The sequence below is a fragment of the Poecilia reticulata genome, chromosome 20 (assembly GCF_904066995.2).
Source record: "Poecilia reticulata chromosome 20, P_reticulata-male-v2, whole genome shotgun sequence".
Classification (NCBI taxonomy): Eukaryota; Metazoa; Chordata; class Actinopteri; order Cyprinodontiformes; family Poeciliidae; genus Poecilia; species Poecilia reticulata.
The window spans coordinates 5,572,741-5,600,287 of NC_088849.1; the positions used below are offsets into that span (position 1 = coordinate 5,572,741).

Below are 27,547 nucleotides of genomic sequence, written 5' to 3' on the forward strand. Positions count from 1 at the left end.
TTCTTTACTGTAGCCACCTCTGCTCACACCTAGATGTATGTTTTCCTTGTTTTATTTGTCTTTGGCATCAAGTATTTTTGAATTGAACTTAAATGAATTTTGAAACAAATTTTTAATTTTGAGAAAACGTAATTAACGCAGTAAGATACAGCATATCAGTATCATAGCTCCTTACATGTTTCCCTGACCAGCTTGGTTTCCCTGGTAACCATTAATTATTGTCACCTGCTGACGATTCTACCGAACCACCTTGTTAAATTACGGTAATGTTATATTTTAATGATATTAAAACACTTTTACCATGGACAATAACTAGTTTCTAGCACTTCGCTGTGTTCAAACTGCCTTCGGCTGAATAACTAAGTTTGTTCAACGATAGTTGAGCTTCAGCTGCTTTCTGTGTCTAAACTGTGAGCTTAGCGAGAGTATGGCTACTAGCTGCTCCGCTCGTAGCTGCCGCTCGTGTTATTTTATTTGCTATACAAGACTGGTAAAACCAAGAGACAACTATTTATGTCAATTTCCTCTGCTTCAGTGGTGGGAAGTAGTTATACAAGTACTTCGTTACTTACTTAAGTACAATTTTCGTGTATCTGTACTTTACTTAAGTAGATTTAATAATGGATACTTTCTACTTTTACTCCACTACATTTTACAGTAAGTATCTGTACTTTCTACTTCACTACATTTCTACAAAACTGTCGCGTTACTCGTTACATCCAAGTCGCGCTGCTCTTTTTGTCCTTTAAAATGTGAAGTTCAGGGATTTAAGGTGGCGCCGTAAAATCCAAGCAATACCGTGACTTAATGTCTGTTGTCACCCATCGGCTCCACCTTTACTCGCACGCGGAGCTCCAGACATGCGCAATGGTTTCCTCTGAGCGGAGAAGCTGTCTGTCTAATGTCAGTAATATAATCGCGCTGCATAAATTGATATGGCGACATGTAAAATCAGCAGCGCTTCGCTTTCACAGACGGTGGGGACTTCGTCCAACTTTTAGCGTCACTTTAAAAAGAAAGCTTAAAGAAAGGTAAGCTCTGTGGACGTGATGCTAGCTGTACAGAGACACATGTTGCATCTGCGATGAAAAACAGTTGTCACTCGTGCGCTGAATTATTGTGTGGAGGTTTTGACTGAGGTGTCGCAAATATGGGACAACGCTGTGACCAAAGTGCAATATAGTAATATGGCATTCAGGAACGATCCGATTCTTCTGGACGGATCTTTACTGATTAAATTTATTTCAACTCTAAGTATTTAATATCTAGATTTTTTAATGGGAAGGTGAATCTTTCAGTTCAATTTGAGAAGTAATTTTGATGGGTAAAAGTTGATTTTTTTGTGTCACATAGCGCAGGGTGCTGGTCTTGGGTTGGTGGTCTTGACTACAACTCTGCTACATGGCTCCTTGGTTGCCTGTCCTCTCCCACCCACCTTCTTTCCATCCCCTTTCTGTTGGATTTCTTTAAAAAATAAATGCCACTTGTGGCAAAAAAATGAAGTTCATGCTGTGTTAGGACAGGAGACGAGATGTTTCCATCCGTGGAATTATGATGCATAGAATCACATATCTAAGTCTAAACTATGTTACAGAGTAAACAATAAAAACATGCTTTATCTGTGGCATTGTTCATTAAAATGGTACATTTCTAATTTATTAAAACTAAATACGATCGGTTCACTTAATGATATTGTATTAAGGATTAGGTAATGCATTCAGCAAGTACTTTTACTTTTAATACTTAAGTATGTTTAAAAGCTAGTACTCTTACTTAAGTACAAATGTTAATGTGGTAGTTTTGCTTTTACTTGAGTACACTTTTGTCTGTGTATTTGTACTTTTACTTAAGTAAATTTTTTGAGTACTTTCTCCACCACTGCTCTGCTTGAAGTTTTTTCTTCAGGAACCACACTGAACTGAAGCGACAGTTAAGTTTTTCCTCCAATTTGTTCTACTTTTGAACTTCAGGAGGCGCTATTGGGCTGATACTGACCAGGGCGGCCTAGTGGACCAGCTCCAGAACACCGGTACGAGCACAGACAGTTTGGAGTCCATGCAACTGACCAGGTATAAGGAAATCCTGGACTTGTTGGGGAATTTAGGTTCCAAACACCCGCAGGAGGCAGAACATGTGTTTGAGGAGCCACTTCAGTGGAACACCACTTTAGCGAAATCTGATTTCAAAGAAGACATCAGGTTGGTCTAATGATGAACTGGCTGCTGCTCTCACTATTATCTGTCTCACTGAGGCAGGTTGTCATCACTCTGTCTCTTAGTGTCAACACAATCTCAGAAAGTTTGTTTTCCTGGGCTCTGCTGCAGCAATTCAGACTGTATTCAGTTGAATAGCTTAGTTTGTTGCAATTAATTTATTTTTCATCTTCAGTGAAACATAGAAGGTTCCATTTTTATATAATCAGATGTTCTGATCTGCTTTTATTGTGTAATTGAAACTGAACCTCCGAGGTGTGTAGTGGAGAAATGCTACAAACAGATTAAACATTATTTCCAGTGTTTTGGAGCAAGAGGCAAGGCAGCTACATGCCTGTGTGTCAAGTTAAATTAAGCATAATCAAGTCAACTTTTCATTTTTCACTTTTTATTTCCATATTTTTTTTTAGGTGAAAGCCATTAATGTCTTTTTTTGTGTGCCAGTTGAAGTTTTGCCTAATTTCTCCAACATTTTAGTTGACCCTGTTATTTATTTTATTTTTTGCTTTTAATTCCCGTGCAGTGATGGGATATAAAAACAACACTCTGTTACTTTTTATTTTGAACTTTTTAAGTTTTCTGTGTTCAATTAAAATAGTTTGTAGAGGTGGGACAGCTGTACAGTCCCGTGAAAAAGACAGTGAGGGGAAGCCACTGTTGCAGTTCTTTCCACCTTCTATTTCTGTTCGTACCTTCAGCCAGCTCTCTAAACTGCTGCATCTGGCAGATGACAGGAAGCGTCATGAGGTCCAAGCGTGTCTACAAGGTAACTGTTTCCATCCTAAGCTGTCCAGCGTTCCTCCATCACCACCTGATCTCATTTGTCTGTGTTCCTGCTGACACTCTGAAAGAATCCAGTTATGTTGTCTTTGGCACTTTTTCATTGATGACTTTTTACTTTAGCACTAGAGACAGAGATGGTAATATGGACAGTATATGTCTGAGAAAAGAAGGTGGAACTGATTCCCTGGGCTCTGGAAATAAATTTATGTAAAATAATAACTATCATTGTTTGTGTGTGACTGTAAATATGATCTGTTCTGTGTGCAGAAAATAGAGACCTCATGGTTAAGATTGTTGGTCAGAGGAAGACCTCTCAGCTCTGGAGTTAGACGTCAGAGTCAAGCTGTTTATCCTGCTCAAAAACACTGATGAAAAGATCCTCAACAAGTTTGTTGGAGAAATAGCAAAGTGAGTACCTCTCTCTCTCTACTTGGACACATCTTCGTGTTTCTGAAATTGTACTGCAGCCTGTTTCTGTCTGACAGACACAGACAGCATGATAAAAGATGGTACCATGACTGAATCAGATAAGATCTTTGATCTGTGTTTATCTTTCTACATTTTGACTCCAGACAAGTCAAGCTTTTACCCACCGCAGTGGAGGAGGAAGTGGGGTTCTTGAGACAATACTGCACTGAAGGAGGGAAGAGGCTGCTGAAGTCAGTGAGATACACATCAGGTTGAAATCTTCTTCACATTTCACTGTTAACAGGAATGCTGGCTTTTCCATAGTGAAAATATTAATATTGTGCAGCTGGAGCCAACATGGAGGTCATTCTATCTGACAGATTCTGGTTTACAGAGTCTTAAGTCTGCAGATGCTTGTTGTCTAACTGAAAGCAAAGCATGCAGCAGCACAAGTTTCCATGTCATTCTGCTCTCCAGCAGCATCAATTCAAATACTCTCAACAAATCATTGTCTGGATCTGTTCCCCTTAGATTCCTTCATTGCTTTGATCCATACAGCTCACTGTCCTGTTAGTTTAGGTTTTCATCTCTGCAGGATATTTTAAAGCAGTTGTTTGCTGATGATTCTAGTGAAATGGAACAACAAGCACCATATCTGGGAGATATTTAGGAATCACAGTCATTCTTATGGACAGGCTCTCTTCAGGGTCTAATTGAGGAAACAAAGTTGCATCATTGCAGCTCCCTCCCCTGATGGCAAAGCAGAAGCTCAAACCCACAAAGCAGCAGCCAGAGACACCAGCAGCTGATCTCCGAACATGTCTGTTTGTTGTTGAACCAGTTTAACCAGCAGTGCTGGATTAGAGGATCCCAGAGGATCCCAGAGGGGACGATGGGACACCTACCAATAAAATGGGTTTTAGTGCTCAAAACTCTCCAACATCACTCTCACTTACAGTGTTTTAAAAGCATCTGGAACAGAGTTTGATTTTATTCTAGGGAGTGTTCCCTTCAGCAAACACATGGCTCTTGTCCATTTCACATATAAGAGAATTACAGAATCTTGGTTAGCCTAATAAAGTCTGCCTGTTAGTCTGTGGTTGGGTGAATTAACTTGTATGTTTCCAGTAGCGAGTCACTTTGTGTTTAATGAGAGACGATGGGCCGTGCTTGGCTCCAGCTGATGGTGAACCCAACCTGCAGATGTACATGTTCATTTCTTTCCCTGCCCTTAATAATGTGCAGCTCCTAACAGCCAATCAGCGTCTGAGCTGTTCCTGCAGAAGCAGGTGTCTGTGATTAAACTGTGACCTGCTCTCCATTCAGACAGGGACTGTAAAGTTTGCTGTTAGAGCTTCAAATCCTCCAGAACCAGAACCAGACCTGAAGAACAGCAGCTCAGTTCAGACTGAGCTGGAAGCTTTTAGCTGGATTCTGATGAATGGGAGACGTTTGATGTCATTTAATGAATAAAGAGGGATTTGTGCTTTGGAAAGCTTTGGGAACGTGTTCTTTTGGTCCAGTTTCTCAGTAAAGACCCAGTCTTGATGCAGGCCTGCAGATTGTTCACAAGGGATTTTATGGGAATCCAGGGTTTCTCGTTTGCCTCTAATAACTGCTCTGTTTTCATTTCACTCTTCTTGGACTGACATGACAACACTTTGTTAGACATTAATATCCTTTTGTCCAACAATGAAACCTAACTAAACTCTGATGTTGGTTGGGACAATATTCAGAGCACATCTTTACAAGTAGCAGGAATCAAACTGACCATTTGTGTTTAATAAGTAACATTTGCAGTTTTACAGACATATTTTACAGATTTATTCCATGAAGATTTATTTTTAGCCTCTGTCTTTTTCTGTCACCATCAGTATTTTGTAGAACAGAAACCTCGTAGGAGTATTCATCTTGCACACGTGGTTTATGAAAAAGAACAAGCCCAACCTAAAACACCTGAAGAACGAGAGTGGGAGAATCTACAGCGAGCTCTGTACGGCAGGAAGAAACGTGAACCATGTCAGAGATGGAGGAATCTTGGTGTGCTGACTATATGTGGGTAAGTGAGAAGTGATGTAAGAAAAGTGGCTTTAAATCTGACCAGACTACCATGAAGAGAGCAAGGCAGTGATCCCTCTGTTAGTGCAGAGGAGCTTTGGAGCAGAAGGATGCCGAGCTCTCTCCACATCTGCCTGCCAGCAGTCACACTTTATGAAGAGATGATTGGATGCTTTATGAATATCAGTGGTAATATTCCTGATGGCTCAGTGATCGGAGTTAATAAAGACTTCACAGTGTGGGAACCCTGTCTGCCCAATTACAGACACCAAACCAAGAGAAGTTGTGAAAAAAACCCAGCGATCACATCTGGTCTCTGACTGATAAATAGATCTAGAAAGAGCTGAGCTGTTGCAGCTGGAGCTTTTGATAAGTGGACACACTGGAGGAGAAACTGGCTCAAGTTGAAAGGATCTCAGTGGCTAAAAAGTACCAGCTTTGTCTGAGGTTGTTAAATAATGATGATGATAAAAAAAAATAGAAGCAGTCATAAAGACTACTACTTTAAATTATTGCAGTGCAGCCGAGAAAGAGGAGCTCTTGATGACCTCTGCAGAGAGGAAACGACTGGGATCCAAAACCAAGACCATGATGAAGGGTGGACTTTGCATCATCTTCACCTGGACTCACAACATTCCTGAGAAGGTAAGTTCAAGATTATTATCTTTCTCAAGGGCCCAGCTTGGTTGAACTGTCGGCATTTGTTTGATGTTCATTTGCAAAGGCTTTTCACAGTCCACAAGGCACACCCAGCCAAACTCCCTCTCCCACTGCAGTATACGCCATGGTGTTACACATGCGTGACTTGCAACACAGTAATCACAGCAGTTATTGCAGAGAGGAACGACTATTACGAGTTCACAAGTTTGGAGGAGGATATAATAATTGATGGGCTGGAAAGCCTAATTGAATTTCTCACGATTTGAAGAAAATGGAACAAATGGCAGAGTTGTACATTTTAGTACACAATTCATCACTCCCTTGGACAATTGCTCCTCAAAATCTGCTCTCTGACTAAAATCAGCGTTGTAACCATCTGTGTTACCCGACAATCCGTCCTACCTTGCACAGATAGTCAGAATATAGGCTCATGGTTGCTCAGCATGAGCCATGGAGGTAGAGTAGCACAGTTTTACACACAAATAAAAACACCTGTGAAATTCAGACCAATCGCACGATAGGTTTGCATAGAGAGGTGGGTGAACAGTTCACCAGGGAGGTTGTGACAAGAAGGATGGATGACATGAGGATGAGAACGAAAACAAAATGACACAGTTTTCGTCACGCACCTGCAACAGTTAGAACTGATTTCTCACTTTAGCAGTTCAGTTCGACCATGCAGAGTGCTTGGGTCTAGAAGGAAAGGTTTTTGCTCCATAGATGAAAAATTCCCAGTTTACATAATCACAAAAACTAGAAAAAGGAAGCTTGTGTTTTGTTAAATGAATGCAGCAGAAGTGATGAAACTTGTAACTCCGACAACTACAGCAATGTTTACTTGTGGCAGCTGCAGCAGAAGTGGTGATGGAAACAAATTCACAAAAAATGAAGAAGGGAAGGCCAGAAATGCTGGTGAAAACCAAGGCTCTCTCAACTTTGTTCTGTTTGATCTAAAATAACCCTGTACCTGATAAAGGAACCTAGTTGTTTTTTCAACATCGTTTGTACATCATAAAGCAAATTCCAGAACAGGGCCACAGAAGCTGTTAGAAAGTGGAAGACGAGCCATGTTATTAACAAAAAGGCTGTTGTTAATGTTAATCCAGTATTTTGATGCGTGGCAGACATGGATTGAACAGCTTTGTTCACTTCCTATGCTGCCATTGCTAAAACTACAGCCGTGCTACAATTCTGCAGCGCAGAAAATGGATGTCATCTTTCACGACTTTTCCTTTTGTTCACTGATTGGCCCTGTAGAAATTCTACCAGAGAAATCCACTTTAATTGGAGAAAGTCCAGACGGAGCCCTGAACTCGATTAGAATCGAGTGGACTTGCGTAGGAAGGCCATGGCCAGATTATCAGAGCAATAAAAAAGCCAACACTGTACAAAACATATACATTTTCCATTTAAGATATTTAAGATTTCTGTAAATATGTTTTACCCAGAGTTCTACTCCCAGGGTTTCAGTCTCATATGGTTCAAATTCTTTAGAAAAACAAAAGAAGGAACTCCTACTCAACACTTTTAGTTATCCAACTATTAATCCAAAAAATAATCAACAGATTAGCCTTACACTGTATTAATGGTATGTCAAATAGAAAGGGCTGAGGGTTGATGGTAGAAGTATTTACCTTTAGTGTAGCGTAAAGGGATGCAGTGTTGTTGTATTTCAGGCAATAAAATGTTTTTTAAATACATTTAATCATCAGAATAATCTATAGAATAACCACTTACTAAAATAACTGTTAGTTGCAGCCCTAATCTAGACAGGATCATTCAAACAGACTACATTAGGAAATCCATCCATCCATCCATCCATCCATCCATTTTCTTCCGCTTATCCGGGGTCGGGTCGCGGGTGCAGCAGCTTCAGAAGGGAGGCCCAGACTTCCCTCTCCCCAGCCACTTCTTCCAGCTCCTCCGGGGGAATCCCAAGGCGTTCCCAGGCCAGCCGAGAGACGTAATCCCTCCAGCGTGCCCTGGGTCTTCCCCGAGGCCTCCTCCCGGTGGGACGTGCCCGGAACACCTCACCAGGGAGGCGTCCAGGAGGCATCCTTACCAGATGCCCGAGCCACCTCAACTGGCTCCTCTCGACGTGGAGGAGCAGCGGCTCTACTCTGAGTCCCTCCCGGATGACTGAGCTTCTCACCCTATCTCTAAGGGAGAGCCCAGCCACCCTGCGGAGGAAACCCATTTCGGCCGCTTGTACCCGTGATCTCGTTCTTTCGGTCATGACCCAAAGCTCATGACCATAGATGAGGGTGGGAACGTAGATCGACCGGTAAATCGAGAGCTTCGCTTTTTGGCTCAGCTCTCTCTTCACCACGACGGACCGGTACAGCGCCCGCTTCACAGTAGACGCTCCCCCAATCCGCCTGTCGATCTCCCGCTCCCTTCTTCCCTCATTCGTGAACAAGATCCCCAGATACTTAAACTCCTCCACTTGAGGCAGGGCGACCCCCCTGACCCGGAGAAGGCACTCTACCCTTTTCCGGCTCAAGACCATGGCCTCGGATTTGGAGGCACTGAGCCTCATCCCGGCCGCTTCACACTCGGCTGCGAACCGCTCCAGTGAGAGCTGCAGATCACGTTCCGATGAAGCCAACAGGACCACATCATCCGCAAAAAGCAGAGATGCGATCCTAAGGCCACCAAAACTGATCCCCTCAACACCTCGGCTGCGCCTAGAAATTCTGTCCATAAAAGTAATGAACAGAATCGTGACAAAGGGCAGCCTTGGCGGAGTCCAACTCTCACCGGAAACGAGCCCGACTTACTGCCGGCAATGCGGACCAGACTCTGACACCGGTCATACAGGGACCTGACAGCCCGTATCAAAGGGCCCGGTACCCCATACTCCCGGAGTACCCCCCACAGGGCTCCCCGAGGGACACGGTCGAATGCCTTCTCCAAGTCCACAAAACACATGTAGACTGGTTGGGCGAACTCCCATGCACCCTCCAGGACCCCGCTGAGGGTGTAGAGCTGGTCCAGTGTTCCACGACCAGGACGAAAACCACACATTAGCAAATGATCTCCTTAATTCCCTCATTCTTCAGCAGTAGAATATCATCATAGCTCAATAATCTTAGTGATACTGAAGGGCTTGATGTTCAGGAAGCAGTTTGTGATTTTCTGAAATGATCCCCTTGTGACTTCCAGAGCTTGTTGCTAAATAAGATTCTTCTCACTTCAGTCGAGAAAATGTTTTGTGGAAATTTCTGCTGTTGAGAAGAAAATAGAAAATAATGGAAGGAAATTCCCTGTCTAAAAGTAGGCATTTACTCTTTCCAAAAGGGGAACAAAAAGATGGAAGTGATATGAAAAAGGCAACATTCAGATAAAATCAACACACTATGCAGTATATTTTAAAGTTTGACATCAGGATTGTGCTGATGGCTTTAGGGTTTTGTGTTTTCCTGCAACAGAAAGATGCATGTAACTAAACAGCATGTCCCTGCTTTCTTTCTGTCTGGATACTCCACAGTGCAGTTATTTATGACCTTAGATCTGCAGTCATTTCATAATATAATCACCATAAATAAAACAAATAAAAAATATATGTTTTTATTTTAGGAGCAGATCTTTTCCCTCTCACACCACAGACTGCTGCTTGTTGTTTAGGGAGTTAAACACTTTCACACAGTGACACATGCATGATCTGTTTGATGTTTTAATGATGTTTATGTGGGGATATTTGCTCAGGGTCCTGAAGTGTTAGGTTTTCTACCTGGACGGCTACAGACTTGTTCCTCTATGAGACTCATGTTGATTCTCACAACATCCAGAATGCAAACTGAAGTCAATTTCTGACAAACATGAATTCATGTTTTTGTTTTACATAATTCTCACTTCACTCTCCAGTTTCTAACGCATCAGTATTAAAGTACAAGCTTCGTTTCATCATCCCTGTTATAAACAGATTTATTTTAACAGGAAGGATGCAGCAGGTAGAACTAATGCTAGATTTTAAAGCATCAGTCTAATTATTGCAGAAAGAAACTGAGCTGATAAAACTAGAGATATTTTTGGAAGATGATGTTAAACTTGTTTAAATATCAACAGAGATGTTCATTACACTAATGAATTTAACAATAGCTGATTGCTACAAGCTGTGTCCTCATTAAGGTTTCCTCCCTCTGCTGGCCAGAAGCAGAACTGCTGCATTGTTCTTAGATCTTCATGACTGATTGCTGCAATAAAACTGATCCATAAAGCAGTCAGTAGCAGCAGGTTTTCTCACCAGATGCTCATTTCTGTCTCCTCATGTTGTCCTCTAACATCTGATGGTTTGTTTTATTTTTTCTAATAATTATGTATTCTTTAATGATGACATAATTTTCTTTTTGTGAACAAAGCATTTGTCAACTCAAAGACCTGATTAGATCTTTATTCTATTCAAAGACCAGGTCTTTGAATAGAATAAAGATCTAGTCAAAAATCTAGATCTAGATCAAGATCTAACCTTTTAGGAGTTAACCATAAAATGTTTACTCCTTTTATGACACTGATGAATATTAAGTGATTCAGCTTTTTTTTTATTGGACATCCAGTAATCATTCATTCTGTCCAGTTCTACCAGCATCCTTCCTATGGAGCATCTAGATCCTGGATTGTTCTTGTTACTGGGTGATCTTCACTCTGAACCTGCAGTTTGAACACTGATCTGTCCTCATCAGTTCAAACTCTGCCAGGTTTCCTGTCTGACATTAAGATCTACAAAGCTCTGTCAGCGACCTGCATTCATCTGCACCAACCCAACGCTGCAAATCAGAGCACCACACTTAACACAGATGTTCACTCCTTCTAGCAACATGTCCAGGTCACGTGCAGAAAAGCATTGCATAAAAGGTTACCAGTGCTTCACTGGCAGTGCTGCTCCCCTCGTTCCTGCTCCACATCCTTAGTGCTGTGATTTATTGGCCTGAAGCTGCAGCAGGTCAGACTGTGTCTGCAGAATCCCAGCTGCAGCTGCAGAGGAACCCGATTACAAGAAGACCTTCATTCAGCCACGTGGAGGCTTCTGCTGTTAGCAGCTCAGGCAGAGAAACCTGCAGGGAGAGGATCAGCAACATGTTAAAGGAATCCTCATGAGGCTCACATCCATCCATTACCCAACACGCTTGTGGGGTTGTGACTATCATGCACACACACCCACATCTAAGGAGAATTTAGAGAGATGAATCCATCTTACAGTCATGTCTTTGTGGTACCTGACATGCTCAGGGAGAACATGCAGAAAACCAGGACTTTCTTGCTGCAAGTCAACAAAGCTACCAGCTGTGTGCCACTGTGCAGCCTTTATACTGACATCTTCCGCTTTATTTAGGTGTATTTTAACAGCTCTAGAGACTTTATCCTGGATACTTTTACTCTCTCTGGGTGTCAACTCCTTCAGAACCTCGGTACCAACTCATGGTAATGCTGTTTCCTTTGCCCGTGTGCATTTCCTCAAAGATCACTACAGAGTGACCTCCAAGAAGATTCTTTCATTTTGTGATATTCATTAAACTTTCAATAGATCTTCTATAGCCACCATGTTGTAATACCATGGGGGCTACAGAGGTTATTACTGTTTGTTATAGCTCAGTAAACAAAGATTGTTAAATAAATCACAGTTAACACTTGAGGACGAAGAAAGCATTGATGCAGTTTTTAAACACTTTACATTGGTTTGAATAATTTCTTCTATGGTTGAATGATTTTGTCTTGGAGCATCTGCTCTGGTCCTGCTAAAGGAAAGTCAGAAATCCTTCATCATAAGAGACTTCAGATGGTGTCGATGTTTTAAAGAATGTCGACAATCCCTCCAGACCAAAGCATCTGAAAATGAAAACATATGATCTGTTTTCTGATTTCCCAGCTATCGCTACTGAACATCACATTTTTTCTTGTTTTTACAAGGTATGAAGCTGACCCAGCAAATCCTTTGAAGAGTTAGAATGGAGGAGACAAAGGAAGCAGTAGATCCACTGCTGTTAATGGACAAATGGTTCACATTTAGGTTTTAGCTTCACGATATGGAGAACACATGTTCCTGTTGTCCTGCAGTGTCAGAGAACTGCTCTGTGAAGAAGATCTGATCACACAACTGAGATTGTGGATATAGGTCTCCACTGATGAGCCTGTTTGAAAATGATTGATCTTTATGTAACCCTGTCCGTGTGAGATGATACCTCGCTTTTCCTTACACTTTACATCGTGTTTTCTTTAGTGAGTTGTTGTCGGAAGGGAAACTTGAAGAATCAGATAAACACGGCGGTTGAGATTGTGGTTCAGACTGTTTATTCGGACCACCCGACAGCGCAGCGGCTTCGCCTTCAGAATTCACAGCAAATACTGCGTGTCAACATAAGTCTCATTAACGCAGTTATTTTTTTTGTATACAGATACAGCATAAATTAAAAAAGACAAAATGATACAAAATTAACTACTTGCACATTAAAAGTAATATTTCGCTACAGTGAGGAGCTGGTGGTCAGTATTGCTTACCTTGTACTGCCAGCGCACAGTGACAGACGACAAGTACGGCGTTCTTCAACGGACACACTTTACCAACTTCCACAACCCAAAGAACAAATCTAACATTTTGGTGACATGCGCTGACATATTTATAGCACTGTCCTACATTTACATCCGTCCATTTTCTTCTGGAAGCTCAGACTTCCCTCTCCCCAGCCACTTGGCCCAGCTTCTCCAAGGGAATCTCAAGATGTTCCCAGGCCAGTCGAGAAACAAAGCCCCTCCTGCATATCATTGATACAAACACCTGATCTCTGTGCTACTGAATAGAGCCAGACTCCAGATCTCTCTCAGACCTCGTTTGCTTCACAGTGTGCAGAGGACAAACTGACCCGGGATCTGGTCCGCCGCCACCAAGGCCTGCAGCCTCTGGTGTCACTGCTCTCTAAAGCAGAAAACAAGCAGCTCCTGGCTGCTGCCACCGGGGCCATTTGGAAGTGTTCAATCAGCATGGAGAACGTAGCTATGTATGCACAGAACTTTACTATTTATTGTCCCACCTGGAGTCATGGAGACACATGTTAAAACACCATGTTAGACATATAGAACACATGCTCTCTGCCTTTCTTTTTGTGATATTTTTTGGGGGGAATAACTGATCAGAGTGACTTGAACAAATTTCTACCTGCTCACTGGAGCAACATTTGATACATTACTGTGTCAAAGAGGTTTAATAAGAATTAGACATTTTATCCCCGTGTGCCAATAACCTTTGGAGCCTGTGCTTGCTGAGCTGATGTGCTTCACAGCAGTTGCTCAGTATGTAAAGAATTAACACAATGGATCCAGAACAGGAGGTTTAGCCTGCTGCAGCTCTGTGCCATCAGTTCATATGTGAGTTTTATATGCAGCTGTCACTTAGTCACGACTCACTGTGTCACTGTTTCTACTCTCCTCTGTCAGATCCTTTCTCTGTTTATGCAGTTAGAGATTATTGGTGTAAAATGTTCAGATTTTGTTCAGATTCTATCAGCTCTGATCTTTGATGTGTTTACTTTTAGATTTCAGACTTTTCCTCCATTAACAATGGATCAGGCAGATGTGCAGACTTTACAGGCTTCAGTCATGTCATTTAAGGCCCGTTAGAACTGCACCAGTCGGGATCACAGGGAAATCAGCCTGGAGACATTTTTAATGTTAGAGAGCTGATGGGACCTTTAATCATTAGTCATGTAAGGCTAGATTTATTGAAATGTTACTTGGGATGGTTGGAATGGTTCCTGACTTGGACTTTAGTGTCAAATGAGTTTTAAGTCAGTAATTTTGCCTCTAAAATAAATCAAACCGTCAGGCTGAGTCCTGGCAGCCCTTAACATTCCACTACTGAGGCCTTGACAGACTGACTGATCCATATTTATTTTCTTCTTCAGGGTGACTGAGAGTGAAATGAGGAACCCACGTGCAGTGATTTAATGCAATAGAAACACATTAATCAATCTGCATCTTCTTCTGTTGTCCTTTAAATATTTTATGAAAACAAATATGAATCTGAAGGTTTCAGCTGAGGTGAAATGTTGAAAAAACATTTTTCTTAATCTAAAATAACGTTTGGCTCAAAACTGCTGTAAAGCTCTGAAAGTAAGAAGAAAAGTTCTCAGCAGCTCTGAGAAGGATCTGTCATTACTTCCTGGATCAGAACTGACCAAGTGGCTTAACATGGACCAGTTAAAGTCCATGTTAAGCCATCCCAACTTGGTAATGATGATGATGAAGCAGCTTGTTATAAAATGTGGCAGCTTAATACACTCAGAGCCGGAACACACACACTCCTCCAAACATAATCCTGTCGCATTGTTGCTAGGTAAAATAGTTACCCTATTACTAATAATAACTCTAATAGGAATGATTATTATGATGCTTTAAGCAATCGTTGTCACATTTAATAACAACTCAGTTAGAAATGGTAAGAACACTTTGCTTTCCCTTGTACTGAATTGAACCAATCACTGAAGGTAGGTGCAGCATTTTAACAACCTTACAGAATAAAAGCGCTCTCATCTTGTAGAGTTTCACTGTCACATGTTGTTGTTTTGGACTGTTTGCTAACATGGCTGACTTTTTGAAAGGAAACCAGCATGATGCTGTGCAGATGTTAATGTTCACTGAAACATGTCAGTGGATTTGTTTTTGTTCTCTCAGGATTATTGAGTCTCTGATCAGAATCTGAGTGAAGTTAAAGCATCACTGTCAGGAAAAAGAGGCAGATAATCAAGCAAGGTTTTAAGACCCTACCCTCTTTTCAGAATCTATCATAGGCTGACAAGTGAAGAGAAAATCCTTTTGGAAGATTTTAGGCTGCTGTAATTACTGGAGCAGTCTGAGATTTTCTGTCTTTGATTAAGTTAAATTCATCTTCCTGCAGACAGGATTCAGTCTTACTTTGGTGGCTGATTTATGGAGGTCATGTGGACTTGAGACAAGTAGCAGCAAATGTTAAACCTTCACTGATTTAATGAATGAATTGAGAAATGATTGATGTCCTGAAACATAAATGTGTAAAAAGCACATTGTCACAGTTTGTACTTTTTAAAGGCCTCCCACTGAACCAAGGACAAGGCTGAATAAAATCTGAGGACTGAGAAACAGTGAAACATTTAGTTCAGATTTTTAGCTGTGTCCAGATGTGGCCTCTTGGGTCTGTGGACAGAGGTGTTATAGACACACAGAAATGCTGTAAAAGGCTTTAACAAAAGGCTGAGGCAATAAGTTTGCAGTGGAAAGTGGAGACTGCCAAGTCTTGGAGTGTGTTTGCCAGAGCAGCAACGTTTGGGTCAAGATTGTGAAGTTTGCTTCCAGATCCAGGCTTCCTTCCATCTTAGTTCTGCTGCAGGCCGACCATGAGCAGAACATAATCTCCTCTTTAAATGATTCTTCTCTTTATCCGACTGCAGCTCAGCGTTCCCCCATGTTGGTCTCTGCTCTGATAGATTGATCTGTTTATTATATTCCTCATTGATTTAATGATTGTCAGGTTTCTGTGGTCGTTGCTGGAGATCTCAGAGTTTCTGAAATGTCTTAATATCACCTGGACCTTCTGTGAAGCTCATAGTCATCACAGTAGAAAATTAATTCTCTATAATGATGAATTGGTGAAGAAAAGACTGAAGATAACAATGTGTTGCTCACACAGAAGCTCCTCTGTGGTTCCTGTCTGCTCTAACATGCTTTATGAGCCTCCAGCCATGTAGAGGCCTGTGTTTTCAGTTGGATCTGCTTCAGGCAGCTTTGTGTCAAGTTACTCCTGCCAGAAAACAATTTCCTCAGCAGGACCTGACAGAAATAGACATGACACAGTGTTGATTTATCAAAACAAGATCATTGTAGGGTAGTGAGCTGCAGATGATACCTCAGATGATGGAGGAAGACCATTGATGTTCACGATGCTGAACTGGACTAAAGTTAACATTGGCAGCTCCTCTGTTCATTAGCAATGTTTTCACTCTGAAGAAGAGGCTGTGGTTCAGTGGACCCTGCCCAGAACCAAATGACCTTAGCCATCTACAATAACTTACAAGCTACGATGCCAGCAACCGTAACTGGGAATAAAAACAGCCAGAGAAATGAACTGTGCACCAGAGGGTTCTGATTGAGGGCACCAGATCCTGATTGGTCTGCTGACTGAACAGCCTGAAGAGGTTCTGGTCAATGTAGTGGGAGCTCTGGGACAGTTTGCTCAGATACCAGCTAACAAGTCCATCATCTGCAACGGTGGGGGCATGAGGGCTCTCATTAATCTGCTCAATGGAACAAACTAGGTATATAACATTGGTTCTTCCTGCAGTTCCTGTTCAAACTCCCTGTTTTATTGATCCAACATCTGCTCTGTGTCATTTAACCAGGCTCTGCTTGTAAATGTAGCAAAGGCGGGAGCTTGTGCCACAGACAGGGACAATGTGGTGTAAGTTTATCTCTTCCTTTTCAATGTTTCATGCTCTGCTTATATTTACAGTAGGTCCATGAAGCACCTGTTAAAATGTGATTAGTGGCTTATTTCCACTAATCAGTGAATCAGCCCAAACTCACTCCTGGCTGTTTATTGATGTCATGTGTTTTTACAAGGAAATGAGACCAATTGTAGGATGTAAACACAGCCTCATTAACCTGTCTTGGGCTGCTGCTCAGAAAGATTCCTGTAGTTTCCATTGGGAACTGTGCAGGTAGGCGTCTCTTTCATCCCTAGCCCAATGACCGATTTTAAAAGCTTTGTTTATTGTAGCTGCTGTGTTAAATATGGTTGTGGTTTCATTCTCAGTGTTTTACTATAGCCATGCGGTCGCTGAGCTGCTCAGACTAACGTGCCTAAAGCCCTGCCCTGTCCAAAACTCCACAGCTGGAAAACCCAGAGACGCAGTCTAGAGCGGTGACTTTCTCTCTTCATTTAACCTCAAGCATCATGGAGCTTCCATCTGTGCCTCATTGCTTTTATAAACCTTTTCCAGGCTATAAGAGCTGCCTTAATTATCACTGGGCAGAAATATCACTGAACCTGTGAGTTTATGGTGTTAGTTAGCTGCTTCTGCTGTGGTACGACTCTAAAAATGAAGCCTGTCTAAATAAAGCTGCTGACTGTGGTAAACTTGTTACAACCAGAGATGATCAGACATCAGATCATCATGTTCTCCATGTTCTACATTTTTACAGCAGCTCTTCCAGTCTGTCAGCCTCCATCTGTCAACATCTCTTATTCAAACAACCTTTGTCTGGATGTTGGGCCCGGTGGCTTGTTTCCATACATGTTGAGTCGTTTGCAGAGCAATTAGCATAACTCACAGTAGATATTTATTCCAAACCAGAACTGACAAAAATGATGATGTGTGATAAAACCCAATCAGCTGCAACATGTTTGTCCCTGCTGGACATCATGTTACCAACAAAGTTTTTGTTCTCAGATCAAACCTTCTGCTGATCACCACAGTTCTTCTCTCATCATGATCCTGAATCAGGGCCATGATCACTTCCCAGTTTTCCATCAAATCTTCCGGTTTGTTTTCATTCTCCACCAGTGTGTGGTTAATGACATCACACTTCCTCCAATGAGTCCAGTGAAAGAACAAGAGTGAAGACGGATTTTAATGCCTTCAAGGTTTGTGGTCTCCCCTCTAATCCGTCACTGTCGGCTGCAGCTTCATTGAAATCCATTTCCTATCTGCACCATGGGAAGATGGAGCCGTTTTGGAGGATGATATGAAGCTTCACTTTAATTTTTGGTCCTGGACTGAAGAGGCCCTGCTGACTGGAGTCTGATGTTCTGATCCTTCTGGACTGATTTCTGTGAAGAAGGAAGACTGATGGAGCAGAGGACATCCCTGATGAGCGTCCACTCATTTCAGACATGAAGACACTGTGATTAGGGAGCGTTTAGGTCATTATGACGGCATCAGTGTGGGTTTTGTTAGTTGAAGCAAACATGGGGAACATGTTCCATGTTTTTATAGCAGACAATGGAGGGTCTGTGGTGTAAATCTTTGACCTCTCAGAATCAACTCCAGTTTGAAACCAGTCATGTAAATGAAATGAAATCAAACTGCTGCTTCAGAAAACTTCACTCACTGGAGCCAAATCTTCACTTTAATTTGATTCTAAAATGAAACGATTCTCTGTGTTTGCCTCAGAATCATTGACCAGCTTGATGGAGTCCGCCTGGTGTGGTCACTGCTAAAGAACCTCAAAGCAGAAGTTCAGGCTAGTGCTGCATGGGCCATTTGTCCGTACATCGAGAATGCAAAGGTAAAGTAAAGATACGTTTTTGTAGATCTGGGAGACATGAAGTCCATCATTGTTCCTCATCTAGGCAGAATGTTTGCCTCTTAAATCATCTGGTCCACACATTCATCAATCATACATTTTCACATTAAAGGCTTGTCTCAGTCAGAAGGCAGGAGCCTGTTTCTGTCACCCAGCTTGTCTCTCAAGCTGCTGCTTCTGCCGGGAGGTCAGCAGAGGCAGAGCTGTGTCAGCAGAGGCTTACATGAACCCTGGGCTAATATGAAGCAGAGGAGCTTCCTTGGCACACTGGGATTGATGAAGTGAGGAACAGACTGAGAGAAAGTCTGTAATATCCTGTGGGTCTGATTTCCTTCCTGAATATCTTCCCTCAACATGCTGAGAGATGGTGGACCATGCAGCTTCTGTGAAGCCACTTCTACAATAAAAACACTATGAAACTGGAACAGCTACATGACCATAAATGCTGCTTATATCATTTTAGCTGCTGGTGATTACTTCAACATTAAGAGCTTTTGTTGGTCGATTTTCTGTCATGAAAACAAAAGATCTTACCTGCATTTAGACATCACTATAACTGACATTAACACTGCATGTTACAATATATCTGTGTCTACAATATAAAGGCCAGACCATCTGCTGGAAAATAATTTGTCAGACATTAGCTCAGTTTATATGGAGCTGTTTTGTTACATCAGAAGTGAAATCATGAAAAATTTTAAGACATTCAATCAGAACAGAGCGATCCGACCCGCTCAGTCGGTATCAATAATCATAAACACATTAGCAAGGTTATGGTTTTACCCTTCTCTTCTCAACAACAGGTGTTATTTGGACATCTGCGTTCCAGTTTTGAGGGAGCTTCATAAAGACAGTTTCTTTTTGTTTTTGCGGACAAGGCAGTGACGAGCTGAACCTGATCCAACTGCTTTACTGCCGTCTTTGTTTAGATGAAAACCCAAAATGTTTGAGTTGGCAGATTGGTTGTAAATTTATGACAGAACAGTAGTATAAATGCATTGTTCTAATACTTCATGCAGTGATGTTGCTGCTCTGCGTACACAGATATCTACAGGAGCTACACCAACTGTACGTTATTAACTGGAACTGATTTTATTCAGTAAAGTGAACCAAACTACAAAGCAGCAGGTCCTTCCAATCAAGTAAACAGATACCTCTCAGTTCCACATGATGAGGTGTGTCAATAATCTGCCTGGTTGCAGAAGCACATTTAGATGCTCGGTTAATTTTTCCTTTGCATGTGAGCAGTGCAAGTCCTAGAAGTCTGATTGGTCCAGAGAAGAGCCTCAGAGCGTTCTTCTGATCTCAGCTTCATATCAAACACAACAGATAATGTGTTTTCTATTTCATTTCATCCTGAGTAAGAGTGGAGGGGGAGGTTAGCAACAAATGTCTTTCCAAGTGCAGCGTCTTAATGCAGCAGCATTAAGAACTGGGGGCCCGTCCGGGGCATGAAAGGGATTCTGGGTAGTCTGTGGCAGCTGGTGGCTTGAGAGAGCTTCCTCTGTCGCAGGGACTCCCAGCCAGCCATCATCAGTATTCCTGAGGAAAAGCTTCCTGTGTGTCAGGGGTCTGTGGCCTTGGCAGCTCCCTCACTGGTCTGCACTGTGCACACGCCTCATCCTCTGGCATGGCATCACAGGGCCCATACACTGCACTGACTCCTGATCCCAGCTCTGAGCTCCCTGGTGGAGGGGAGAACACTGAAGTACATCCAGTTCTCCCTCAGGAGTTGACAAGCCAAACTGCAAATCAGCTTCTGCTTTTTATCTTTGCTGAATTTCATCAAGTTGCTTGATTTAACCAGAAAAATTTACAAATTTGATTGATTCAGGACCACAGAACCATGTATCAGCTGCTGACATACAGACGATGTTGAAACAGACTTGACTTCAGTCGACTTTGTTTTCCATTTAGTCGTCCAAAATTAATGCTTTGAAAGACATTTCATCTGCATCTTAAAAGCCCTGAACATTACAGACTGAACCACCTTCATGTGTTCTTCTATGGCAGTGATATGGTCTGTTGAGTTTTTAAACAGCAGCCTGCTGCTCCAAGTTCTGCTGAAAGCAGCCTCTCTTCCTCTGTGGTTCACTCTGTTTGGTAGGAATCTCACCACAAGTGGTTCAGAGTCTTGTGGTACCAGCTGGTACCAGGAACTCAAACCTGGAGGGCACAGAGTCCTCACTGTGGAACAAAGTTTACATGTTGCTTTAAATCTGCAAATCCAGTTTCAGAATCATTGGGACAAGTTAAGATATAGGAAGGAAAACTCAACAAACCAAACAAACTACAGGATAGGCTTGGACTAATTCCAGTTCTTCATCCAGACTTCCTAAATGTGATCAACTTAACCTGCCCTCCTCTCCTTTTCCACATTACTGTCCCTCCATGGCATCGTCTCCTGTGTTGACCTTCACTGAGCAGCAGCTAATGTGTGTCTCTGTGACTGCAGGACGCCGGGGAAATGGTTCTCTTCCTGATCGGTGGACTGAAGCTGATCATTCAGTTACTGAAGTCACAAAGCAACGAGGTGCTGACGAGCATTTGTGCCGTCATCGCTAAACTAGCCAAAGACAAGGAGATCCTGGGCGTCCTCTCTGATCGCGGAGCTGTCCCACTGCTGGCTGGGTTGACTAGCACAGTAAGAACATGTCACTACTGACAACAAAACAGCTTGTACTGTCTGAATACCAAGATTCTGTCTGTTTTACAGTCAGGTTGAGGTTTAGTTGGTGTTTTGCTTCCAGTTTCTTCAGATATCAGCTGACCTGGAGGATGTTGTTGGTCAAATATTTCTTCCTGTTCTCCTCACTGCAGACTGATGTCAGACTTCGCTGCCACCTGGCTGATGCCATCGGCCACTGCTGCACATGGAGCTCCAATAGGGCATGCTTTGGTGAACATAAAGCCGTTGGCCCTATGGTTCATTACCTGGAGTCGAACGACAGTTCACTCCTCCTTAACACAACCATGGCCCTGTACCAACTGTCCAAAGACCCCAACAACATCATCACCATGCATAAGGAAGGAGTCGTCCAGGTCAGTTGGGCTTCCTCCTTATTTGTTGCTTACTTCCAGTTTCCAGTCTGTTTCACAGTCTTGAGGCTAATTTTAGCATAGCTGCATTGAGGAAAATGTGCTTTGGTCTCGTGCCGCCCTTGTTTCAGTGATGTGTGAAAAACACAGAGTAATAAACTTTGAGAGGCCGAGACTATTTTCAGAGCCTTTGACCGATGGAGCAGAAACAGTCGGTGGAAACAAGTCTCCACTTTCCAGCCATCATGGGAATTGAGAAAAGCAAACAGCTCAGTGTGTGCTAAGTGCCAACCCTGCACTGGACCCTAGATGCCATTGCAGCACAAGGCAAAGGACTGTAGCTGGGGGCAACTGTTGCTAAGGACTGTTGCTGGACCTCAGGTCAGAATGCAGCAGCAATAAGTTTCAGACCAAGGACTGATGGAGAAACGGCTGAGAGCTGAAACCCATCCATGGTTCTGTTTATTTTCCTCAGTTGGTTACATCCACCAGCCTTTTCATTGAGGCCATCATGTCTTCCAACTAGGAGCTCGTTCTGTATTTTCCTGCTCAACTCCACACACTCTATTTGTGTCTCACAGTAAAACAGATTGAACGTTAAGACGATGCTGTGACTGAAGGCTTGTTATGAAGGATAAAATGTTAATGTTTCAGCATGTTGGTAAAACCTTTTCTGTCTGATCCTTTCATTAAATGAGGTTTTACAGAAAAACTACCACATAAAAATCCATCTGTGACCACAAGTGTGTGAAACGGCCTCCCAGTACCAACTGGACTCTAAACTCGGAGCTGGTTCTGCAGCTGGAGCCAGATGTTCCCATGTTCATTAAACTGGTTTACTTGAACCCAGAAGCAGCAGCCATGATGGTTCAGCTGAACTGAACCTCAACAAGTTCAACCCAGTTTACAAAAGCTGCTGAAATCAAATGTGTTTAGAGTTTGATCTGCAGCAAAAACTGGACCATTCCTTTATGTGTCTATAGTAGTGTGAAACACTCCTCCTTTTTAGTGTGGGTGTGGGTGTGTGTGTGTGTGCATGTGCTTGTTATTAATGTTGCAGTTCACAGTTACAACACTTTGCCATGAGGTATTTTTGGACTTTAAAGAGCTTAAATCACCAAAGTTCTTGTAGCTGCAGCAGCTCAGCAGTTTATCTGAATGTCAGACATGGAAACACAACACAGATCGCCTCATTGGTCAGATTGAACTTCATCTCAGCTCTTCTGAACAGGGATGCTGATACCAACCTGTCTGAGTCCAGAGAAAACACATGGTGTGGGAGTTTGTCCGTCTCCACAACTGAGTGTGTTGCTCCAACTTTGGACTTCATGATTTAGTGAAATCATATTTTTTTCTTTTTCTGTTGGATAAATAATGAAAACAACCAGAAATGCTGGAGCTGCTTCTCACAGGGTAATGCACTCCAACCAAAACACCTAAGAGAGTAACTAGCCTCTAGGATTGATCTTAATGTTCGCTCTCAGGATCTCCCACTTTCCTCTGGATGAGCCTCGTTTTGTGTTGTGTATCAAATCAAGCTGCCTTCCTCCTGGCCTGTATGTTGCCTCCAAAGTTCTGGGAATTGTTTGCTGAAGCCATACATCCATTCAGACGGATTCAGACAGCTGCTTGTGTTAAACAGCCTCTTTCATAAGCAAAGCTTTGTGAAGGAAATTGCTGAAAATTACTAAATGCAAACAGTAATTATTGGTCATTTTCACGTTTTCCAGAGTGTAGCTTTTGCCAGGTCCTGGTGTGTATTTTAGGATTTTACTAATCTAAATGAGAAAAACGTTTGCTCTTTAGTTGCTCTGAGTTCACCTCTCACCCTGGCACGGTGTGTTTTCATCTAATTCTTCTCTCATGTTTTGTTCTTCTGGAGATTTGATCAAATGAGCCAAAAGAGGAACCAGGAGTACCTGGAGATTCAGCCTCACAGGTTTCCTTTTAGTTTGTACAAAACATATTTTCAGCTTGTGGCTGTGCTGAGCAGATGATACAGGAGCTGTGGCTCCACCTTTACTAGGACCACCATAATTTAAATCCAAAGAGGGGAACGTCTCAGAGCCTTTGACTGAAGCTTCTGTCCCTCTTGTTGTTCAGCTCTAACAGACTCTGGGTTCAGCCTGAAACTTTCCCTCCTTTTCCTCTTTGGAGACCCAGAAAAAGCAGCTCAGCATCTGTGGCTGGCTGGAGGCTGCAGGGAATGTTGTTTACCTGGACTTCTGCACCAAGTTCCCCTCGACCCGGCTGAACACAGCCGTCTGTCTGTCCTGTTTGCCTCCACAGTTGAGTGTAAAACATGGGGAAGCTGGGAAGGGGAGCTCTCTGGACTCCCTGGAAACATCTTCAGAACTCCTGCTGCAGTTTTCAAACGCTGAGCAAGTGTTGATGTTCCTTCAGTCAGGGAATGTGTAACAAATGCTGGATTATATTCCCAGAGATCCCAGCTGGGAGGGAGAGATGGAGCTGGAAGAAAGGCTGCAAAGAGAGACGTGCTTATCTTAGCCTAGCTTTGCTGTTCAGGAGACCTTATTTGGCCCCGTCTGAATAACACGCCACGAGGCTGGCAAATAAAGCAGCCCTGGCACTTCTCAGGCATCCTGTTTTTCACTAAAGAGCCTTGTTTAGGGAGATGCATGTTTTCTGGAGCTGCTGGAGGGAAATGTGCTGCTGGGGCTCTGATGAAGGGGATAATAATCCTGCTAAATGTGTCATAAATAATTCTCATCTCGAGTTTACGAAGAGGATCTGACATGTTGGTCTGCTGCTCACCTTCGTCCCCAAACTGATGTGATTCTAGTAGGGAAGAAGGATGTTAGTTTCTCCGTTGAATTGGACTCAGGCTGTCCATCTTTCCTTTGTTTTTCTGTCTCTGTTTATCTTTGTGTTGAAATTCATAGGAATGTTTTCTCTCTGCCCCTCAGTCTGCTGGTTATCCTCATTAATGTGGAGAGTTCATGTAACATGTAGAGAACCTGATCAGCTGGTGGAGATCAGACAGAATTTAACTTATGTTTAAGTTGCAGCTCATCTTGTTGGACACAGACTCAGCTGATGTCTGATTGAAAGCTGAAGACAATGAAGAGTCTGTTTCTGCAGGGACATTTTTAAAGCATGTTTTTGAATGTAACTTTTGTTTCAGCTTAAAAAACATCCAAATCACTCTGAACCACATGGACCAAAGAGTGAAGGTTCTTGCTGCCGTCTGTCAGAGATGATCATGCAGAATTGACGCTGTTGTTGCTATGGTTACACCCACCTGTTTCCTTCAGATATAAAAATAGTGACATTATCATGTGTCCTATAGAAAAACTTACTGCACACGGTTTTAAATGTTTCTTTTGATGAAAGAGGAAATGTTGCAAAAAGCTCCAAGTGTTTCAGATCTGCTCCATCAGAAAATCTGAGAGGAGACTCAGATGAAAAGTCAACCTGTGATGATGAGAGTGCCTTTATTTATCCTCTTGCTTCTGTTTACCTGGAAACTTTCATCTTGACCTTCTTGTTTCTATCAATGACATCATCATAAGTTCATCCAAACAAACCCTTCTCTTGCTCTCCTACAGTCTGGAATCTATGATGATCAAAATAAAAGATTATTTTTGATTCTTCTTTTGCCAAATGTGTTTTAAAAGTGAAACACTTTGGAGCCCCCGTCTCTGCTTTTGTTAAGTGATCCAGAGGAGACCACAATATCTAAACAGCCACATCTGCTTCTGGGAGCTCAGTCTGCTGCCATAGTTTATATCCATGTGTACTTATATGAACAGACCCAAAGCTGCAATGCAGCATTTATAAAAATGCAAGAAAACACTTTGGTTCTGTTGAACACACTGAGTCTAAATAGCATTCAGTAATAATAGGTCATCAATGTCATTTTGTTAGCAACAGTGGAGAAGAAATGTTGCACTGATCTGCTTTTAGGTGCAGATTTGTGCACACTGTGCCACTCTGCAGCAGGTCTCAGCAGCTGAAAGCATTCCGGTCAAATCAGCAGCAGTATAAGGAATGCACCAGTCACTTGGCTGGTTTTACAACAGAGCTGAAGAAGACATGAAGCGGTCACTAAAGAAGCGTTTCAGAGGCAAACTGATCAAACTCATGGGAAAAAGGACTTGGATTTAAAAAGGAGTACCGGTAAGCTGTTCATTTGATTTTACTGGAAATGTGATCTGGTTTTGTTTGTGCATTTGAGTAAAAGAATTTGTAGTTTTTTATTGAAGGAACAATATGCACTGCTGTTTTGTAAAATGTATCTTTATTAAAATCAAATCTAGAATATGTATTCTATGTATAAATGCGCTTCTTAAAAAAAAGTTATATTCTAATTTGAATATTGTTTGACTTCATGAAGTTTAAACAAGAATTTAGCTACAACTGAGAAAAGTGCCAAGAAATATCTGTAGAACAGCAGTGTGTTGTGCTTCCACAGCTTCCTCCCTTTGATTCCATTTTTAGTTTTAACGTTTATTAGAAACTGTCAAATCTATTTTATTAAGCAGCTCATTTTTTCAGTCAGTAAAATTTAAACTCATTTTGGCCTGCAGGAATCATCTGTGTCCCAACACACTAATGTTGCTTTCAGTCAGCAGCAGCTACAAAAAATCCCAGTGAGTTAGAGAACAACAGAAAAGCTGCCCAGGTTTTTTCTTAAACTTGTTCTTTTTGTTTCTGTTGCAGATTCCTTCACTAATCCCATCTCTTTCTGTTCTTCCAGCTTGCAGACATTATATTTCTTGGGATGTGTGAGTGGTTATCATTGCTGCTGATCTGGGCTCGTCTTCTGGTTCTGTTTATTAGAAACAGTCTGGGTCGGGCTCCACAGCCCCTCCATAGCAAACTGTTGGCTTCAATCATGGATCCTCCTCTGATCCTCCTCTGCTGTCCTGGACCCACTAAGCTCCGAGATGCTGGGCTCTCCACCTCAGTCGCTGTAACAAAGTTTAAAGGGATTTTCATCAATATGTGCTGCATGCAAGAACAGAAAATTAGTAAAACATAGAAAATATGTGGCTGAGATCTTCATATCTCTTTGAAGTCTAAGCACCAGCAGCTGCTTGCAGGGGTCACTGGAAGAGCATGATGAGGGAAGAGTGGCTGAGATCGCTGGTTTCATGTGAAAATGGAACTTCCTCTACAAAACATCACAAACTGGTGAAGACAGAAACTCCGAGGGAAAATTACAGAATCAATACAACAAGATGGATGGTTACTGCTACTTGAAGTGCTGTGACGAAAAAGTCCTAAAGATTTTTCAACTCTGAACAAAGTAACATGTGGAGTTTACCTGGAAACAAAGCAGTTAGCTTGACGTTCAGGGTACATCAGCTCTGGAGAAGCTGGTTCTGTTATGATGTTCTAGGTTCTGATCCATCAGACTCTCCTATGACTGCTAAACAACCCGAGGTAGAAACGGCAACATATGACATCACATTGTCATACTTAATGTGGTCCAATAGCTCAGCTTCTGTTTGCCATCAGGATGAATTATGGACAAAACAACCAATCAGATGAAATACGGCAGAAAGAAATGATGGAATCACTCAGTGATGAAAGACTGATGATCCCCACGAGACATCTGTCAGCTCAAAGGATTTTAAATCACGACTCCAGGAAGGATTTGCACCAAGAACATGTTGGTTGTTTCCAGTCAGCTGGGTCTAGAGTTTGGAGGAAGTAGCAGCAGAAAGAGGAGATTTTAAAACTGAAAACACACAGAGACTAAAGAAGACGTCTGAAGATCAGGACAGAAAACTGTCAACACCATGATTTGGAAGTTGGAATGTACAACAAAAGAAATAAAAACCACATGGAAGAAACAAGAAACAGTTTGTAACTGAACTATAATAAATCATCTGAAGGAAAGTCAGGAAAGTATCTGGGGATCTTGGGTTTGCAAGTACCCTTTGCTGGAAAAGGGTAGAGTGCCTTCTCCGGTCAGGGAGGTCGTCCTGCCTCAAGTGGAGGAGTTTAAGTATCTGGGGATCTTGTTCACGAATGAGGGAAAGAAGGGAGCGGGAGATCGACAGGCGGATAGGGGCAGCGTCTGCCGTGAAGCGGGTGCTGTACCGGTCCGTCGTGGTGAAAAGAGAGCTGAGTCAAAAAGCGAAGCT

At 42.3% G+C, this 27,547-nt stretch overlaps 2 protein-coding genes across 2 annotated transcripts; both read left to right on the forward strand.

Moving 5' to 3' along the window:
• Positions 1–177: 177 nt before the first annotated feature.
• On the forward strand, positions 178–5,393 carry LOC103461211 (outer dynein arm-docking complex subunit 2-like). Its single transcript, XM_081601534.1, has 6 exons — positions 178–263; positions 1,971–2,198; positions 2,912–2,979; positions 3,264–3,404; positions 3,569–3,675; positions 5,279–5,393. Exons 2-4 carry the CDS (start codon positions 2,056–2,058, stop codon positions 3,323–3,325), a joined length of 273 nt encoding a protein of 90 aa, XP_081457660.1. The 5' UTR covers positions 178–263; positions 1,971–2,055; the 3' UTR covers positions 3,326–3,404; positions 3,569–3,675; positions 5,279–5,393.
• LOC145549364 (armadillo repeat-containing protein gudu-like) lies at positions 5,279–27,292 on the forward strand. The gene is made up of 9 exons (XM_081601533.1): positions 5,279–5,463; positions 5,981–6,107; positions 16,487–16,545; positions 18,260–18,374; positions 20,848–21,036; positions 21,213–21,434; positions 25,359–25,571; positions 25,982–26,044; positions 26,152–27,292. The coding sequence occupies exons 2-7, from the start codon at positions 6,006–6,008 to the stop codon at positions 25,437–25,439; spliced, it is 768 nt and encodes a 255-aa protein (XP_081457659.1). The 5' UTR covers positions 5,279–5,463; positions 5,981–6,005; the 3' UTR covers positions 25,440–25,571; positions 25,982–26,044; positions 26,152–27,292.
• The last annotated feature ends 255 nt before the right edge of the window (positions 27,293–27,547 follow it).

What these genes read in the sequence shown, in the direction of transcription:
- LOC103461211 (XM_081601534.1), top strand. Translation starts at nt 2,056, where the DNA reads ATGCAACTGACCAGGTATAAGGAAATCCTGGACTTGTTGGGGAATTTA. An exon ending in GATTTCAAAGAAGACATCAG is followed by an intron (nt 2,199 to 2,911) that starts GTTGGTCTAATG and finishes TCGTACCTTCAG; the next exon opens with CCAGCTCTCTAAACTGCTGC. An exon ending in GGTCCAAGCGTGTCTACAAG is followed by an intron (nt 2,980 to 3,263) that starts GTAACTGTTTCC and finishes TTCTGTGTGCAG; the next exon opens with AAAATAGAGACCTCATGGTT.
- LOC145549364 (XM_081601533.1), top strand. Translation starts at nt 6,006, where the DNA reads ATGACCTCTGCAGAGAGGAAACGACTGGGATCCAAAACCAAGACCATG. An exon ending in TGGCTGGGTTGACTAGCACA is followed by an intron (nt 21,037 to 21,212) that starts GTAAGAACATGT and finishes TCCTCACTGCAG; the next exon opens with ACTGATGTCAGACTTCGCTG. An exon ending in ATAAGGAAGGAGTCGTCCAG is followed by an intron (nt 21,435 to 25,358) that starts GTCAGTTGGGCT and finishes ATCTGCTTTTAG; the next exon opens with GTGCAGATTTGTGCACACTG.